At 52.1% G+C, this 17,585-nt stretch overlaps 1 protein-coding gene across 2 annotated transcripts in view; it reads left to right on the top strand.

Moving 5' to 3' along the window:
- The window catches only part of TECPR2 (tectonin beta-propeller repeat containing 2), a 98,935-nt gene that overhangs the window by 55,671 nt on the left and 25,679 nt on the right, over positions 1-17,585 (top strand). Inside the window, exons 12-17 of one of the 2 annotated variants that reach the window (XM_032839690.1) lie at positions 1,022-1,202; positions 2,252-2,393; positions 5,400-5,640; positions 6,371-6,460; positions 8,036-8,269; positions 16,165-16,313. In XM_032839690.1, coding sequence (XP_032695581.1) covers positions 1,022-1,202; positions 2,252-2,393; positions 5,400-5,640; positions 6,371-6,460; positions 8,036-8,269; positions 16,165-16,313 — 1,037 coding nt within the window. The other variant, XM_032839691.1, reaches the window with a different exon arrangement.

Here is a 17,585-nt window from a genome sequence, read left to right as displayed (position 1 = left end):
CTCCTAGAAGCCTCTGCTTGAGCCCTGGTGGTCAGCCTCGCCAGCTCCTGGGCCATGTGCGAGTTCTGGTCTCTCCCTTCAAGTGGTGATAGCTCTGGAAAGGCAGATGCATATCCCATTTCCAGGGGCACTTGCGTTTTGTTCCTGGTGAGGAGACAGAGTGCTTCTGGCCTGGGGTTGAGGAACCTGTTAACCAGTAGTACCAGACCGGCCGTGTTCGGCTCCAGGGCTGGCCTGACAGTGTGTAGCGTAAGCAGCCCAGCAGGTGACTCCCCCTGGTTGAGGGTGAGGGAGACAGCTGAGAACGTGGGACCACGGGGCTTCTGCAAGTAGTCGGGGAGCACGCTGGGGCACTGAGAACTGAGTGCAGGCTGATGCCGCAGAGTATGGGATTTGAGTTAGCAGCTGTCCCGGCAGCTCCGGGCTCCAGACAGGCTCCAAAGAGGTGGGGGGAAGGAGTCCTGGATGGGGCGTCAGCAACTCTGAGCTCTGGCCCTGCCATAGCCTTGCTGGGTGAGGGGCGTCGCCTTTCATGTAGGGAACCACCCCCCCCAACCAGGTCAGAGGAGGAGAGGGCGGCTGCTTCGTCGGAGCTGCTCTGCAGAGGGCAGGGGGCTCAGATCCTTGCCATCCACGGCTGCCACAGCTCTGCTCGCCCCAAGGCTCTGAGGGCACAGCCACAGAGCATGTGTTGCTCTAGGCCTGGCTGCTCTTGGCTCAGGGCCTGGCTGCTCTGCCCTGGGCTTTCTTGTTCTTCTGGGACATCTTAAGCGACTTTGGGATACCCGCAGATTCTGAATTGTCGTTCCTTCAGTTTTCAGAGAGCATTTGAAAACACTTCAAATACATGCCTTATTTAAGCACAACCTATTTTTTGTTGACTAGACCTTAAAAAGACAGAATGCGTTCTACACAAGAATATAGCAGAATACCAAAAAGAGAAAAAGCAGCAAACCGCAGAATACAAATGAGGTGCGAAGTCCTGACTGTGTGTCTTGGGGGCTTCCTGTCTCCCTGGCAGGTCTCAGTGTGGATCGCCCTTGTGCCAGAGCCGTAAAGGTCGACTGTCCATATCCACTGTCCCAGGTCGCAGCCCGAAACAGCGTGGTGTGGGCACTGACAGAGCAGCGAGCCCTCCTGTACCGGGAGGGCGTGAGCAGCTTCTGCCCCGAAGGGGAGCAGTGGAAATGTGACATCGTCAGGTATCGGCGGGAGCAGGCGCGTCCTTCCCATCTTGCTTGACCCACCCTTGGTTCTTTGTCACCTTGACTCCCCTTAACGCGCCCCTGGAGGCTGCCCCCGGCAGAGCTGCTTCTCTGAAGCTCTCCATGGGGATAGTGTTGTCTGGAGTCGGCGGAGCCAGTGACCGCGGCCTGACCACGGGTTGCCCTGTGCCTGCCTCTGACCAGCAGACTGGGCGCTGGGTCAGGGCAAAGCTTTTTGAAATGCTGCCACCCTCTCGTGTGACCTCGGGCATCACACGATCACGGGTCTCACGACAGTTTCTATTCAGCACTGCCTGGCACTGTCGGGTGGTTTCTGTGTAGAAGCTCAGTGGTTTCAGGCCAGATGTTTTTCCTTCATAATCATTAGTGGTAATTGATCTCTAGTCATTTATTTGGTGACTTACACCACTCAAAATTTTAATTATAGAATTACCATCAAATCATTTTGCTAATTAGAAAAATTAGACTAGGATCTTCTTGGTTTGAACCTAGCACCCAGTCAGCATGAGTGAGTGGCTACCGTGAGCCACAGCGGGGCTGGGCTGGGTGTGCGACCAGGCTGGCCCCAGCGCCGCTCTCCCACAGTGCCGGTTAGCGTGGACCGTCCCCTGCCAGGGCAGAGCTGAGCAGGGGCTTTACCAGAGGAGCAGAAGGGGGAAGGGCACTGTGTGCGGAGAGGCAGCGTCTACCCAGCTGCTGCTGCCCGACACAGCCCGGCACACGGGGGTACCTCCACTGGCTCGATTGTGTGGGGGGAGCAGGGAGGCCAAGGTGCCCTGGGTGCCCACGCGCTCTCTCGTAGGCTCTTTCCTCCCAGGGGTTTCCCGCCATGCCAGCTTTTCAGTATGTCTTTCAGAAGCTGCCACACATTTAAACAACAACCTAACTTGAAACTTGAGCTTCCTTCCAGGGAACTTGGGGGTGGGGTCTAAACCCACCCGGGAGACACTTGAAGCCGGCGTTCCTAGCCAGCCTGGGCACTTGGAGTGTGGGCGCTGACTCTCCCTTCTCTTCCCTGTTTCCAGTGAAAGGCAGGCTTTGGAACCCGTCTGTATAACTCTCGGGGACCAGCAGACTCTGTGGGCCCTGGACATCCGAGGGAACCTCTGGTTCCGAACTGGTATCGTTTCCAAGAAGCCCCAGGGAGATGACGACCATTGGTGGCAAGTAGGTGCTCGGCTCTGGGGGTGCTGGCCAGGATGTCTCTGCTCTGCTCCGCCTTTTACAGCCCTTCTTCTCCTTGAAGAGATTGGGGAAGTTGGATTAAATGAACAACATTTGCTTTCACTCTTCAATGAGTTAGTCTTCGCTCTATTTGAGCGCGTTAGAAATATCCGGGCTTTTCATTGTAGGAAGTAACTTGTAGAACTCTCTTTGCTTAAATGTACAGGCTCTGTTTATTACTTCTTTTTCTGTTCTGGTATTATTTAGAAGTTTATCCTTACGTGCTAAATAAGCCCAGTGATACCCTTTTGAAGACCTGGGTAGTAATGATGTTGAATTCTGAACTCATGGGCTGAGAAGAGCTAGACCGCGGGTTTGGAAACCCGGCCTATAATTTAAATTCATCTCTGCCCGCTGGTTCCAAAGTCCTCTAAGCAAGTGGCATTTCAACAAAGAAAGGAGAATGTTCCCACACGCTCCCAGAAAAGGAAACACTCTGTGTAATAGGAGGGTGTAAGCAAGCTCACTTCTCATGACTTGGTCCCAGCCAGGGTGGCCTAGAATGTGTTTTTCAAGGAATTGTTCCTGCCCCTCTTTGGTACTGTTCAGTGTAGCTGTCACTCCCCCAGCTTCCCGCAGCGGCCGGAGAGGTGGTTCTGGCCCTCAGCTGCTGGAAACGAGGCAGCGTCTCTGCAGTGTTTGTCTCCAGTGGCTCAGGTCCCGTTGCTGCCTCAGACTTGCCACGCGAGGGCAGGTCGGTCATTAACTGCCCTTGGTCTGTCGGATGAGAATGTGGAAAAGAAGTTGTATTTGTCCTTTGATGAGTAAGTATATGTGTACAAAGGTTTCTGATATGTCTGGTACTCTGAAAAGTTGTACAAGTGATTTTCAAATACCTTCTCCATGCTGGTAAGCATACTTGGTTTTACACACGCATGCGTGTACACACACACACTCTCTCTCAAATGTGTATATGTACCACGTTCCATTTTTAAGTAGCCTAAAGAAAGTTGGATACCATTTTATCATCATATTCAGAATGTTATCTTTAGAGAAATTTGACAGAATCATCTTTGAGGTATTTGGAAGCAGAGTTATTTTAATTACTCTAAGACTGATTTCTTTGTAGCACCAGAGCCAGCTTTATGTCTGGCTGGTTTGGCTGCTAAACCTTTCTTTTTTTAAAAATTTGCATCCTGCTTATCTGCAAGTGTTGGGCACGGAGATGGCCTGTCACAGGCTTTCTGTGTGGCCTTGGCGTGTGAACCCTCCGAGGAGACCCAGCAGCACATGTGGTGAGCCCCAGGGCTCCATGCCCGGTGTTCTGTGGGCTGGGACAAGACCACGCAGCCAGGCTGTTGGATAGTAGGAAAGGGGGCCACGGGGTCCAGACATGGTAAAGCAATTTACTGCAATCTCAGTTAGGACAGTGCGGGTCCTTTCTTGGGTGAAAAAGTGCAGATTTGTACACTTAAGCACTGATTTTTATAGTAATTTACTTTTTGTTTTTGCTTATTAGAATTAAGTTCCCTGTAATAAGTGATGTCCCTTTCACTCAGCATTTCGTTGTGCGGGACCTGGGAACACAGCCTGTGTAAGGGTGTCCTAGGAGTTAGGGAGCAACATTCTCTGTGACCAAACCCAGCAGGGCACAGGTACACATGAAAGTCACATGGAGGCAGATTTTGACCAACTTAGAACTTCTGACGACTAGAGCTGCCAACAAGAGAGAGATTCTCAGGCCACCTGAGGGGCTCAGCATTAAGTGTCTGCCTTTGGCTCAGGTCATGATCCTGGGGTCCTGGGATTGAGCCCGTTGTCGGGCTCCTTGCTCGGCGGGAAGCCTGCTTCTCCCTCTCCCTCTCCCCCTGCTTGTGTTCCCTCTCTCGCTGTGTCTCTGTCAAATGAATATACAAAATCTTTAAGAGAGAGAGAGAAAGAGAGAGGTTTTCCTCAGAGTTGCCCCAAAGAAATGTCTTTCAGGAATGTTAGAGGAGCGGTTTGCACACCGGAGCCAGGCTGTGCCAGTCGTGTCCAGGGCGGGGCCTGGTTTGCGCTATTGAACTGACATATTTATCGACAGTCCTGGTCTAGATCATCAAGTACCTCCACCACCCTACTTATAGTACCTTTTTTAACCCATATTACGATTCTAAGGATTGCACTCTGTTGTCCATTGGAAATATCTAAATTTAAAAGCAAAATGACCCTGGGACGCCTGGGTGGCTCAGTTGGTTAAGCCGCTGCCTTCGGCACAGGTCATGATCCCAGGGTCCTGGGATCGAGTTCCGCATTGGGCTCCTTGCTCAGTGGGGAGCCTGCTTCTCTCTCTGCTTCTGCCTGCCGCTCTGCCTGCTTGTGTTCTCCCACGCGCTCTCTCTCTGACAAATAAATAAATAAAATCTTTAATAAAATAAAATAAAATAAATCAAAGCGAAATGACCCTTTCTTATTGATTAGAATAAAGGGCTTCATGGGTCTAAGGGGGGATCATAAATAATCACAAAAATAATACCTGTTGTTGTGACAGACCCACGGTGGATAAAAATGTATAAAACAGAAGGTGAACAATTTCTTCTGTCCCTATAAATCTGACCCTCAGAATTACAATTAGTGGTTTGATAGTGTCTTGCTGGACTTTTTTTGGTCTTACACAAATGCGTGCTTGCCCACGTGTGCTAGGTATTTGCCAGTTACGGGCCGGGCCCAGTCTTAGCTCCGGGTGGCGCGCATACAGAAGGCACTCATAGGGGTGCCTGGATGGCTTAGTGGGTTAAGCCTCTGCCTTCGGCTCAGGTCATGATCTCAGGGTCCTGGGATCGAGCCCCGCATCGGGTTGTCTGCTCAGCGGGGAGCCTGCTTCCTCCTCTCTCTCTGCCTGCCCCTCTGCCTACTTGTGATCTCTCTGTCAAATAAATAAAAAGAAAAGTCTTAAAAAAAAAAAAAGAAGAAGAAGAAGGCACTCATAGCCGCACTGAGAGAAGGGTATCTTTCCGTGCCCCCCTCTAGGTGAGCATCACCGACTACGTGGTATTCGACCAGTGCAGCTTATTCCAGACCATAATCCATGCCACGCACTCCGTGGCCACGGCAGCCCAAGTGCCCGTGGAGAAGGTGGCGGATAAGCTGCGCATGGCGTTTTGGTCTCAGCAGCTGCAGTGCCAGCCAAGCCTCCTCGGGGTCCACAACAGCGGCGTCTGGATCTCCTCGGGCAAGAATGAGTTCCATGTCGCTAAAGGAAATCTCATCGGTGGGTGAATCACTTTTCTTTTTGCATTGACTCAATCAGCAGCTTCATTTTAAAGCCAGCACCGAAAGAAGAGCTTTAAGACTCAACTGCAGAAGAGAATTTGGTGCCAGTGTATCAAGTGTTTGTCACGGAGGCATTCTGCACTCTTTGTGTCAGTTTCCTTTTTTTACTCTGTCATTCCAACAACTTGGGTACCAGTGTTTGGATGGTGTGTGATCAGTGACAAGACAGGAGGGGCAGATGGAGCTCTTTTTTATGTTCATAATTTCACCTTTAAGTGAAAAGACCCACCCAAGCGTAGAGGATGTCGTAAGAGGGAATAGTCCATTTCCTGGAGGGAAAGTTCTTGCTCTGTGGAGAATGCCAGTCTCTGTCAAGATCTGTGACCGGTGGTATAATCCGCATGTTCCCATGAGGGCTTCATTTCTGTGAGGGAAGCCCTGCTTTGTGAATTTCTCCAGCTCTCTCCTCCCTCTGCATGACCAACCGCCCCCCGCCAACCCCAGCCACAACCCTGGGCAAGACTGTGGCTCTGCTTGTCCACGTAGGAGGACGAACGAGGGACTGGGCTCACAGCCCCGACTGGCATGGACCTCTTAATTTAAGGACATTCTAGAATTAGCTGTAAGAGGTTTTGAAGACCAGTTGTAGTCTAGAACTAAAGCTCTGGAATGTGTGTGTGTTCTCTTCTTCTTCCTTCTTTAACACACTTCCTGTTGGTTCCTTCTAGGCACTTACTGGAATAATGTTGTTCCCCGTGGGACAGCTTCTGCAACGAAGTGGGCCTTTGTGCTGGCTTCCACTGCTCCCTCAAAGGAAGGTTGGTTGAGAAATACAGTGCATGGGTTGGCAGTTGAAAAGTGAAAACCATGGTCTGACCATGACCCAGTTGAGGTGGGGCATAGCCATGTGGACCTCAGAGACAATGCAGTGGCTTCCCAGATAAGCAGCCCTTGTTGGCTGAGCCAAGGCCCACGAAGCTGGGTAGGCCTGAGCAGGAGAGAAGGCTCTGGTGTGGGGACATTGAATGAATCTAAAAGCAGGGCATCATTCCGAAGGAGAGGAACATTCAGTGTCCCACTAGGGCCAGCCCCCGGAGACTTCCAGTGACGTGTCACACGTCCACAGCACTGCAGCCAGTGGACACCAGCCTTCATGGGGTGCCTTCCCATTTCCCCTTATGAGGTCTTCTGTCACCTCCCCGCAGCCTCTTTCAATCTGGTTTACAGCTTCTGACTAGTCTAAGTCCCACAGTTGTGCCCTGTTAGTACAGGGGCAGACCTCCTGGTGACCAGTTGGAGCTCCCCTCCCCTTCCGGAACATGGGGATTGGAGCCAGGAGAGGCAGTGCTGCAGCCAGCGAGCCGGGATCCTGGGCAGTCAGGTGACCCCTCTGCAAAGTGACCAGAGGCCCCACCTAGGATCACCCTGAGGGTCGAATGGGAAGACGCCATGAAGCCTGTGGTTCAGAGGAGGCAGCTGGTTAGTTTGAGCGATTAGTCCCACCAAGTTTGGCCCACTTGTCCGTACAGGAAAAGGTTTTCTGACCAGAATTCTGAAATCTGTAAGCTCTGAAAACTGTAGGTTATATCCGGAGATTGGCACAAAATCCTTTGGCAGCAAAACCTGGCCCGAACCGCTGTGGGGCCACTTGCTGACCCATCGATCACGAACACACACATTTTGTGGCTGGGACGTGACTGCATTTTGTTGCTGCTTGGCTTCCTGAGGCTATTGTTAGATATGCGGCATACCCGTGACCTTATGTTTTCAAAATCCTCAGAAGTTGTGAATTCTAAAACCTATCTGGCCACAAGTTTTAGATGATCTATATTATGATGGAAACTTGAAGTTTCCCAGAGACTATCTGCATTTTAAACTCATTCTGTTAAGTCTAAGGGACTGTATAAAAATGGTGGAGAGGAGGCGAGGGTGGGTTTTGAGAAGAAGTTGGGGAGAGAATGCTTTCCAGCTTTCCCAGCCTCCCCAGCAGACTCCCCCCGATCTGCCCACCCACACCGCCCCCGCCAAGACCAGAACAGGGGAACTGTGGATCCATCCTTCTGAGGAATTGCTGACCTCACTCCCTCCAGAGCCCTAGTCACACTGAGTCAGACTCCCCAGCCCTTATGAAACGTCCAGGGTGAGAGCTGCTGAGCCAACATTGTAGCCTTCACCAAATCTCCTGAGCCCTGCTTTCTTTCCTCCCTTTAGAACATCTCAGGCTTCTGTGTTAACTGGCTGGCCATGGGGTGCGCCTCCAACTTCTGACTTCAGGTCCGTCGAGCACGCGTGCACAGTGGCGGCCTGGGAGCCAGGAGCAGTGGCATCAGCCGCCCAAAGGCCAGGGCTCCCTGGTGCATCTTGTCAGTGACGAACCCGAACCTTTTCCGCAGGAAGCTCCTTGTGGCTGTGCCAGAGCAGCAAGGATCTGTGCAGCGTCAGCGCCCAGGATGCACAGTCCCGCCCCTCCACGGTGCAGCTGCCTCCCGATGCAGAGATGAGGGCGTACGCCGCCTGCCAGGACGCTCTGTGGGCCCTGGACAGCCTCGGGCAGGTGTTCATCAGGACGCTGTCCAAGAGCTGCCCCACGGGCATGCACTGGACGCGGCTGGACCTCTCCCAGCTAGGTACGGCCCCCGCGTTCGGCTCGCGTGCGTTCTTACGGGACGCTGTGTGGGTTGCTGGATTTCAGGACGTGGATGGGCCACTCTGGCAGGTTAAGCGGGCTGCTTCTTTGTGTCAGGAGCCGTGCTTCCCCACCGTGTCAGCTTGGAGGGCGTGCAGAGCCCCGGAGGAGTGCAGGCTCAGAGGAAGCTGCCTCTAGAACGGCCTGAGGCGCTGCCTCTGCCAGTCCAACTCAGTGTGGCGTATCGCTCTGTGCCCTCTGAGCCTGGACGGACAGGCGTGTCCTGCGTCAGCCTCAGCAGCCCTTCTCCTAGCCCTCTGCAGCTAGAACCCTGCTCAGCGAGCGTCCATTCTCACTCGAGCGGCCCAAGGGGCTGCTGTGCGTCTCTGGGTGGCAGCTCTTCCCGGAGCCTCCCGTCAAAGGCTACAGAGCCACCCGAGGGGCGTGACCCATGCACCAATCATTCATTGGTAGTGCAGGAAGCCAGATAGTAGAGGCAGCCCATGGCTTTAGGTTATGCTGCAGGCAGGTTCTTGATCGAGGGCAGCTTAAGTGTGGCTAGTCTGATAGCAGAGACTTGTCTGAAGGCAGAGGCTGCTCCTGGCAACTCCAGAAGGTCCATATAAGCCTTAGGAACACTCCCCTGCCACACAGCGTCCCATCTTGGTAAATGGACAACCCGTATTTTTTGTGTGGTTGGTGGTAAAGTTGAATTGTATGAGCATTTAGTATTTGAGAATTCAACCCCATGTACTCATTAGAAGGGGGAGAGGCACCTGGCTGGCTCAATCGATAGTGCACGTGACTGTTAATCTCTGACTCGTAAGTTTGAGCCCCACATTGGGCTTGGGGTTTACTTCAAATTTGTACTTACATAGGGGCGCCTTAAGTGTCTGCCTTTGGCCAGGTCCTGATCTCACGGTTCTGGGATCAGCCCTGTATCGGGCTCCCTGCTCAGTGGGGAGTCAGCTGCTCCCTCTTCCTCTGTCCCTCCCAGCCCCATTTGTACTCTTTCTCACACACGTGCTCTCTCTCTTTCAAATAAATAACTAAATGAGTAAACTTAAAAAAAAAATACACACACACATACGCACGTGTGCATGTGCCTCTCCAGCAGCCCCTGGCTGCGTCTCCGGCTGCCAGGGGCCTCTCCCCATCCCATGGAGCAGGCCGGGCTCTGCTGCTGTCAGCTCGTGTGGCTCCTGTAAGGCACCGTGTAGGAGGATCGTCGTTCTTTTGTCTGGCAAGGCCCTGGTAGAATCCAGCTTAAATAGGGATGCTGGCACTCGGCTGAAGAAGCAAGTTGTCCCGAGCTGGGGCTAGTCTAGGGTCGTGCCAGTTCAGCAGCACATACACTGAAAATAGGAACTTCCTGGGGACATTTTGATGACTTGTGCTTTTGACCTCATCCCTTGTCCTTTGAGCCTAATCCCAGCCCTGGGGCCATCACTTTCCAGCTTTTGAGGATTTACCAGCCACCATTACTGACAGTGACGGACCGGACGAAGCTGTGGCTGCTCATGGCCCTGAGTGCAGTGATGGGGGACCCTCCTGCCTGCCCCGGGAAGCCTTGCCACCATCCAGAGATCTGCTGGCCGGGGCCTTTCTCTCGCAGCCCCAACCAGACCCGTTTGGAAGATGTTGCCTGTTCCTTCTGTGGGTCTGAAGGCCAGGGCACATGTGCTCTCCCACCACTGAATCTTGAGGCATGTGGGAGGCCTTGCTCTTCTGCACAATCTGGGTGAGAGGTACAGCTGTTTCCCTGCAGCGTCCCTTCCCCGTGTGTCAGAGGACATCATGTGCTACAGTGGTACAGAGTGGATGGCATCCTGACAGGCCACGCGGAGCAGGAACCAGCTCTGCCTGGGCCTGCAGACACTGGGCCCACAGCTCACGGCTCCCTTCTGGATCAGTCCGGTCCTCCCAGCACTGGCTGCCTCGATTCCTGCAGGTCTCTGAGGTGCGCATTTGGGCTTCACTGGGCTGGCGGCCATTCTTTCGAGGGGAGAAACTCCGCTTTGGTGGGACGAAGCCTCCGTATAAGAGACCTGATCCTGAGCAGGCTCCAGGATCCTGGGCGAGCTGCTAGCTTCCCTTATTTAAACCTCAACTTCTCACCTTCCTGATGGGAGTAGCAGTCCCCACCACAGAGAGACGATGCAAAGAAGCATCCGGGGTCAACATGAGCTGCTTGGGCAGGTATCCCACGTGGGGTCCCTGTCAGGCCCACATAAGCTGCATCGCTCCCCAAGCCGGCGGGGGCCGACTAACCACGCGCCTGGTGGGGTGATGGTGGGAAGCACAGTAGTAAATTGTTTATTTGTCTGGGTTGCTAGCAGACACTGAAATGATGGAGAAAGAATCCTTTCACCGTTTTCTAAACGTAGGAGAATGCACCATGTCCTGAGTTGGTGGGGTTCTTGTCAGGCAGAGGAGGTGGACGGGGTGAGGTGGGAAAGTGCCAGCCTCCCACTGTGCCAGGGTTGGGGGCAGGAAAAGGCAGGCGAGGACCTCTGGGTGTTGTGTTGCTGGGCGCTCTCCAAGGATGGTCTTTGTAGCCTGTGGGACAAACCAATGAATCCAGTGGTTTAGTAAATTATTATTTAAATGAGGGGATGAAGATTTTAAGTTCAGCTGTGTGCTCACCGCCTGGACCCCCACGTGGGAGCGCCCTTGGGGGGCTGGCATAAGGCAGCAGGCATGGAACAGTGAGTAGAGAGTGTAGTGACGGAGGTAGCGTTCATGCTGCCATGCGTTCCTGATCTGGGGTTAACTGGGATGCTTCGTTGTTTTTTAGAAATTGGCCGTGGGGGTGCTCACGGCACAGAAAGGAAGCGCGGCCTTTCAGGGCTATGACTGCCAGTGAGGGTTTGTTCAATAAGAGACTTCTCTTTCCCAGATGTCCTCTTCCTGATTTCACCCTTCTCCCACCAAATTCTTCCGGAAAGGGTAGAATCCCCGGTGGCTCTTTGAGGCCGGTGCCTCAGTGGTGTGTCTTCCATCTGCCCCAGGGGGTCTCTGAGGCTCTTATCCTTGCTCCCCTCTCACCACGGCCATCGTGTGCCCCTCCTCCCCGCCACGGTTGCCAGAGCTGTCTTCCTAAGACAGCTGGGGGGGCAAACCCTCAGCACCAGAGAGCGCCATGGTGCGCCCGCTTCGGGGAGGCCCCCGAGGCCATCACAGCCTGGCCCAGTCGTCTTTGCCGGGCCCTGAGCTACGGGACCACCAGCCCCCAGCCTTGGCTCGTCCCTGAATGCCACGCCCCCTTGTGCACGGTGCACGCTGGTTTTGCCATGGCCTAGAGTGTTCTCCCCTCTCTGTCCTTCCCCCAGCTCTTCTTCCTTCAGGCCTCTGCGGAGACTGTCCCCGCCCCATCCCGGCTTCCTTCAGTCCGAGTCTCCTCAGGGCCCTTGCCCCCCACATGCCGAGTGCCCTGCTCCTACTCTGTGACAGACTTTTCAGCCTTCTCAGGCTGACCCATGCGGTGACTGCACACACGGGGCGGTGGGGGGGTCCACGTCCATGCCCAGAGGGAAAGTAGACCATCAGGGAAAGTGGTTATTACTGGTAGCTCCTATTTCTAAGTAATTCTGGGACATGAGGGGTTTTGGTTTTGGTTTGGTTTTGGTTTGTTTGTTTTAAGGATTTTATTTGTCAGAGAGAGAGAGAGAGAGAGAGAGAGCTCAAGCAGGGGGAGCAGCAGGCAGAAGGAGAAGCAGTCTCCCCCCGACCAAGGAGCCCGACATGGGATTCAATCCCAGGACCCTGGTATCATGACCTGAGCCAAGGTCAGCCACGTAACCGACTGAGCCATGCAGGCCCCCCTGGGATATGGGTTTTGATCCTGTCTTTGGCCTTGATACTGATAATCACTAATAAAACTGCCTAACAGGCAGGTACAGGAGCGATAATTGGTTAGTCCACCTCTAAGCTGCCACCATCTGGTTCAGGGATGTGATTTCTCTGTGCTGTTCTCTGCAGTCCTGGCCTCCTCTTCACAAGCATCCCGACCTCACTGACATGAAACATGAAAGCCCGTCTTCCTGGTGCTGACAGTGGGGTGGGGGGGTGCGGCCCACCTCATGCCGGCCATGCCAGGTGCTTGTAAAGTCTGGAATGTCACCAGCTTTTACATTGCAAGCAGAAATTTCAGTTTTAGAGCGTCTGGGCGGCTCAGTCAGTTAAGCTCAGGTTGTGATCTCCAGGTCCTGGGATCCAGCCCCGCATCGGGCTCCCTGCAGGGAGTGTGCTTCTACCTCTCCCTCTGCCCCTCCCCACCACTCATTCTCTCTCTCAAATAAATAAATAAAATATTTTAAAAAGAAAGAAAAGAAATTTCAGTTTCAGGGATGACTTTTGCAAAGTATCAAGTTATGAATGTGATTTCTATCTTTCATTTCCTGTTTAAGACCTAACATCGCTCTTTTCTGCCCCTATTCAAATTAGCAAGTCAGTTGCTGCTTTGAGATTAAATTAAGAGAATTCTTAAATGTCTGGCTACTAAACCCAGCTTTAGAGATTGAATATAGAATTTTGTGATCTATTGCAGTCCTAGTTTTTGAAGAAAATTTGCATCATTTAGCAGGTATTTAAGATGCTGATAACATTTCATTTCCCAGTATACATAAATATGCATTCCGTCAGATGTTGGAACGTTTAGCAAACTAATGCAATTTGTAATTTAATTTATCTGGTCACAGCATTTAATGAGGAAATATTTAGTGTCAGTTTTTGCCTTCAGGTAACAAATAGAATTATATTAGGCAGTAATTTATGCAGAAAAGTGTTTTATAAATAGTAAAACACCAAATAAATGTTATTTGTTGTCCAAAAATATATGTTGAAAAGTAATCCTAAAGGGAAAATGTCTCCTCTGTTGAATAAAGTAACTAAAACTTTTTTTTTTTTAATAGAAAAAACATCAGGGAAAGGCAAGAAAATTGTAGTGTGTCCGTGTTCATCAGGCTGGTAGCATAATAACGGTCCGGAAATATCAGCAACTTAATATAATGTTGCTTCCCTGCTGCCACGAACTTGGTTCTGACCTTTGGCTGCAGTCTCCTAGGACTGTGTCCCTTGGGTGGCAGCTTGCTGGTCTTGTGGCAGAGCTCCGTGGCTTCCCTGTGCTGGTCACCACAGCAGGGACAGCTGACAGCCCCCTTGCCAGCTCCCTTATGCCTCAGTTCACAAGTGGCAGGCAGATCGCTTCTGCCCACAGCCATCGTCCAGACTGGAGACGGGGCCCACCTAACTCGCAGGGACCGCAGGACGGCGTGGAGCATTTGGGGAGGGCAGGAGTCTCTGGCCCTGTCCTGACCATCACGGCAGAGCAGTGTCAGGAGCCTCTGTGTTCAGGCGGCCCGGGGGCCCTCTGTGAGCTGGAAACTGCCGTCTGCAGTTACCCGTGTTCTTCTTTGATCTGTCTCTTCAGTTCTGAATAAGTTGTCTGTCCTGACATGTATGTTCCTTCATCTTGACTTTTGTCCTGAAAGGGTATTTCTGTAATGCGAACGCGTATTCTGGTGGTGGTGGTGTCAGTCACTGCTGACGGGGCTGTGGGCCCCGGGTGTCTTTGTCACCACGTAGCTGTTCTCACCGTCCACTCTAGTAGGGCAGATTGAAGACTCCAGTATAAAATTAATTTTCATTAAACATTTTAAAATCAGTATTTCTCAGCTATTTCTGTAATTTGCTGCTGAAGTTACTGTATTTTGAGGTACCCGTCTTTCACTGTGGAATGTCAGAGCTTTCGGAAGTCTTTTGAACTCCCTGCTAAGATATTCTGTAATAGAGTAAGGAAGGAAAAACCACAGTCAGCTTCTGTGTGTGCACAAAGGAATACCGAGAATGGTTTGTGTCTTTGTGGTCAGTTAATGCTTTCCAGCTGGTGTCCTAACTGAAGGCACCTGGCGAGATCACGTAGCAGGATCCGTGCCTGGGCTTCAGGGCAGATCCGTGGGCTGCTGTCCACTCCCAGTGACAACTGGCCGACAGGAGCATGGCCATGGGACATAGCTGTGCCACCCTCTCCCCCGCTTTAAAATCAGAATGGCCCATCCCAATTACAAACTCAGCAAAAAACAGTCAAGAAAATGAAAAGGCAAGCCACGGACTGAGAGGAAAGAGGCACAAAGTGTATCTGACAAAAGGCTTGTGTCCAGAATATGCAAAGAAAGCCTCGAACTGAGTCATCAAAAGATAGACCATTCGATTTGAAAAATGGGAAAAAGACTTGATTAAGCACGTCACAAAAGAAGATAAGATAAACACGTTATGCCCCATAAGCACATTACAAGATTCTCAGCATCATTAGTTACCAGGGAAATGCAAGTTAAAACCATGACACGATACCTCCTCACACCTACTAGAATGGCTGACGTGGGAAGATGGCAAGACCAGGAGCTGGTGAGGGTGTGGGCAGCAGCACGCACAGCTAGTGGGCGTGCAGAATGGCATGTGTACACCGCCCCCCCGCCCCATGGCCCTGCACGTCCACTCCTAGGTACCACTCGAGCAAAACAACACACACTCACGAGTCTTGTACAGGAATGACTGTCGCAGGGAGCAGACACGGCACAGGTGTCCCTCACTGGGGGCTGGGTAGGGTGCAGCACTGGCGGGCCGTGGGGCGGTGCTCACGACACAAAGAAGCGGCGCTGGGGACGGATCCTGCACACGGTCCACGACTGACCGAAGCCACGAGAGTGCACCTGTGGTTGTCTCTGCGGACCTCTAGACCGGACTAACTAACCCCTGGTGATAGAAATCAGAAGGGTGGTGGGTGCCTCAGAGCCGAGGGGATTGACTAGGGGCCCCAAGGGAACTTTCCGGGGCGATGAAAGTGTTCTGTAACTTGACAGGACGTGTGTTCCCTGGGTCTGTCAAAACTGACTGGGCTGAACATCCGGTGTGCGCATTTGCTGGCGTCCCAGAGGCCACATGGCCGGTGTGGGGGAGTCGGGCTGGCCTGACTTCAGACCTTTGCCTCCTGGCTCAGCTGCGTCCTCACCCTGGGACCTTGGGCAGGTCTCTTCCTGTCTGAGTCCCGATGACGACCTTGTGTGTGACCTGAGATAATAGTCCCCACGCGTCACTGTGGCAGGGCTCCAGGTGAGGGTGAGGCCGCCCCTGGCCCCACAGCAGCCGCTGGGTCACCACCAGCTGTGCTTTTTGCCAGGCAGACTATTAATTAGGTGTAATTTCCCTTTAAAGCCTCTGCCCATTTCCTTTTCTCTTAAAACTGGTTTCAGGGGCGCCTGGGGGGCTCAGTGGGTTCAAGCCTCTGCCTTTGGCTCAGGTCATGCTCCCAAGGTCCTGGGATGGAGCCCTGCATCGGGCTCTCTGCTCAGCAGGGAGCCTGCTTCCTCCTCTCTCTCTCTTTCTGCCTGCCTCTCTGCCTACTTGTGATCTCTGTCAAATAAATAAAATCTTTAAAAAAAACCTGATTTCAGCCCCCAGGAGACGTGTGAACAGAAACATGGAGCTTCTAAGAGACTTAGCGACTTCGAGTGAATTCTCCCCGGGATGAGGGTTCCCGATAAAGAGGAGCGCCCTCCCCACAGATGCAGAATTTGCTGGTGGTCTGCGCAGACGTGTGGAAGCCACGGACGAGGCCCCCACCCCTGCTAAGCCTGCGCTGCCTAGCTCGGGGCGCAGTGCCCACAATGTCCTGACAGCTTCGCCCGTGAGGCAGGCGAGCCGCCACGTGGCGCCTGGCAGGTGGAGGGACAGCTGGAGGCCTCGCCGACCCCAGCTGGCAGGAGCCACGGCGGAGGCAGCTTCACCAGCTTCACCCTCTTTCTTTGAAGGATAAAATCAAAGTCCATAGGTTAAGTGAAGGATTCGTCATTTTACAAAAGTAGTTAGTGTGTGGCCTTTTCCTTTACTTGCCTACAGGAGCTGTAAAACTGACAAGCTTGGCGTGTGGCAATCAGCACATCTGGGCGTGTGACTCTAGGGGTGGCGTGTACTTCCGAGTGGGGACCCAGCCTCTCAACCCCAGTCTGATGCTTCCGGCCTGGATAATGATTGAGCCCCCGGTCCAGGTAAGCAAAACCGCGCTGACCGCAGGCTGCTCCTCCAGGAGACAGAGGCCGCCAGAACGCAGACCCTGGAGGCGGGGCCACACCCGCTTGTGTACGCAGGTGGGGGCAGAGGCAGGAGTCCCTGGAGGGACAGCCCCCCGCGGGTGCTCACTCATTGGCATCCCAGTTGTGGAACTGCAAACTGAACACCTCCTTAAAGGTGATCTAAGTCAGCACTTAAGAGACTTTTCCTCTCAAAATAAAAATATTTTAACTTTTTACAAAACCAAAATCGTTTTTTAAAGAAATAAAATTGGTACCTGGCTGGTTGAGTCAGTGGAGCGTAGGACTCTTGATCTTGGGGTCGTGAGTTCAAGCTCCATGCTGGGCATAGAGCTTACTTAAAAATAAATAAGTAAATAAAATAAAAAATAAAATTAAAATCAAACAGTACCCAAAAGTATAGCACAGAAATTAAGAGTCACTTAAAATCTTGTCATGGAGACTGTCTATTATTAGCATTTTGTGAGTGCCTTTCCTGGTTGGTTGAAATTCTGTTTCCCAACCCCTCTGCCCTGTCCCCTCCCCAACCCCTGCCATATTTCAGCTTACCATGTATCCTACATGTTTTTCTTCTTCTCTTGACTGTTCCTCCATTCATATTAGAAGCAGAAGCCTGATTTTAGGGCACTATTTAAATACTGTTTAGATCCTTTAAAGATCTAACGGGACTGGTTGCTATACTAGGTATATTTCTGTTAAAATTTATAATCAGGACCTTGTGATTTCATAAGAGTTATCTGCTCCAACTCCTGCTAGTCCCTACTTTGTGACTTGTTGGAAAAAACGAAGTTGCAGAGGTGCCTGGGTGGTTCAGTCCCTTAAGCATCTGCCTTCAGCGCAGGTGATCCCAGCATCCTGGGATCAAGTCCCTCATTGGGTTCCTTGCTTAGTGGGGAGCCTGCAAAAAACAAAAAACAAACAGAAAAAGAGTTCTAGTTCACCTTTTTCATATTGTATAAATCAGGGGGTTTTATTCACAGAGTTGAGCAATAGTGTCCAGTTCCAGAACTTGCTTATCACCCCAAAAGGAAAATCCATACTCATTCGTAGTTAGCTCCTTTTCTCCTGGAATCTCCAGTTCCCTCTAATCTCCCCTCTGTGGTTATGCCTTTGCCTGCTCCTGGATTTGCCTTTTCCCTACATAGAATCATACAGTATGTGGCCACCTTTGCTGTCTTTCTTTTAGTGTCATGGTGAGAAGTACCGTGGCATGTGGTAGCGTGTGTCAGT

This window comes from Lontra canadensis, unplaced genomic scaffold, assembly GCF_010015895.1.
Source record: "Lontra canadensis isolate GAN:19392208 unplaced genomic scaffold, GSC_riverotter_1.0 scaffold108, whole genome shotgun sequence".
NCBI lineage: Eukaryota > Metazoa > Chordata > Mammalia > Carnivora > Mustelidae > Lontra > Lontra canadensis.
The sequence above is the reverse complement of the archived record's forward strand: the minus strand, read 5'-3'. Positions and strand labels throughout refer to the sequence as shown.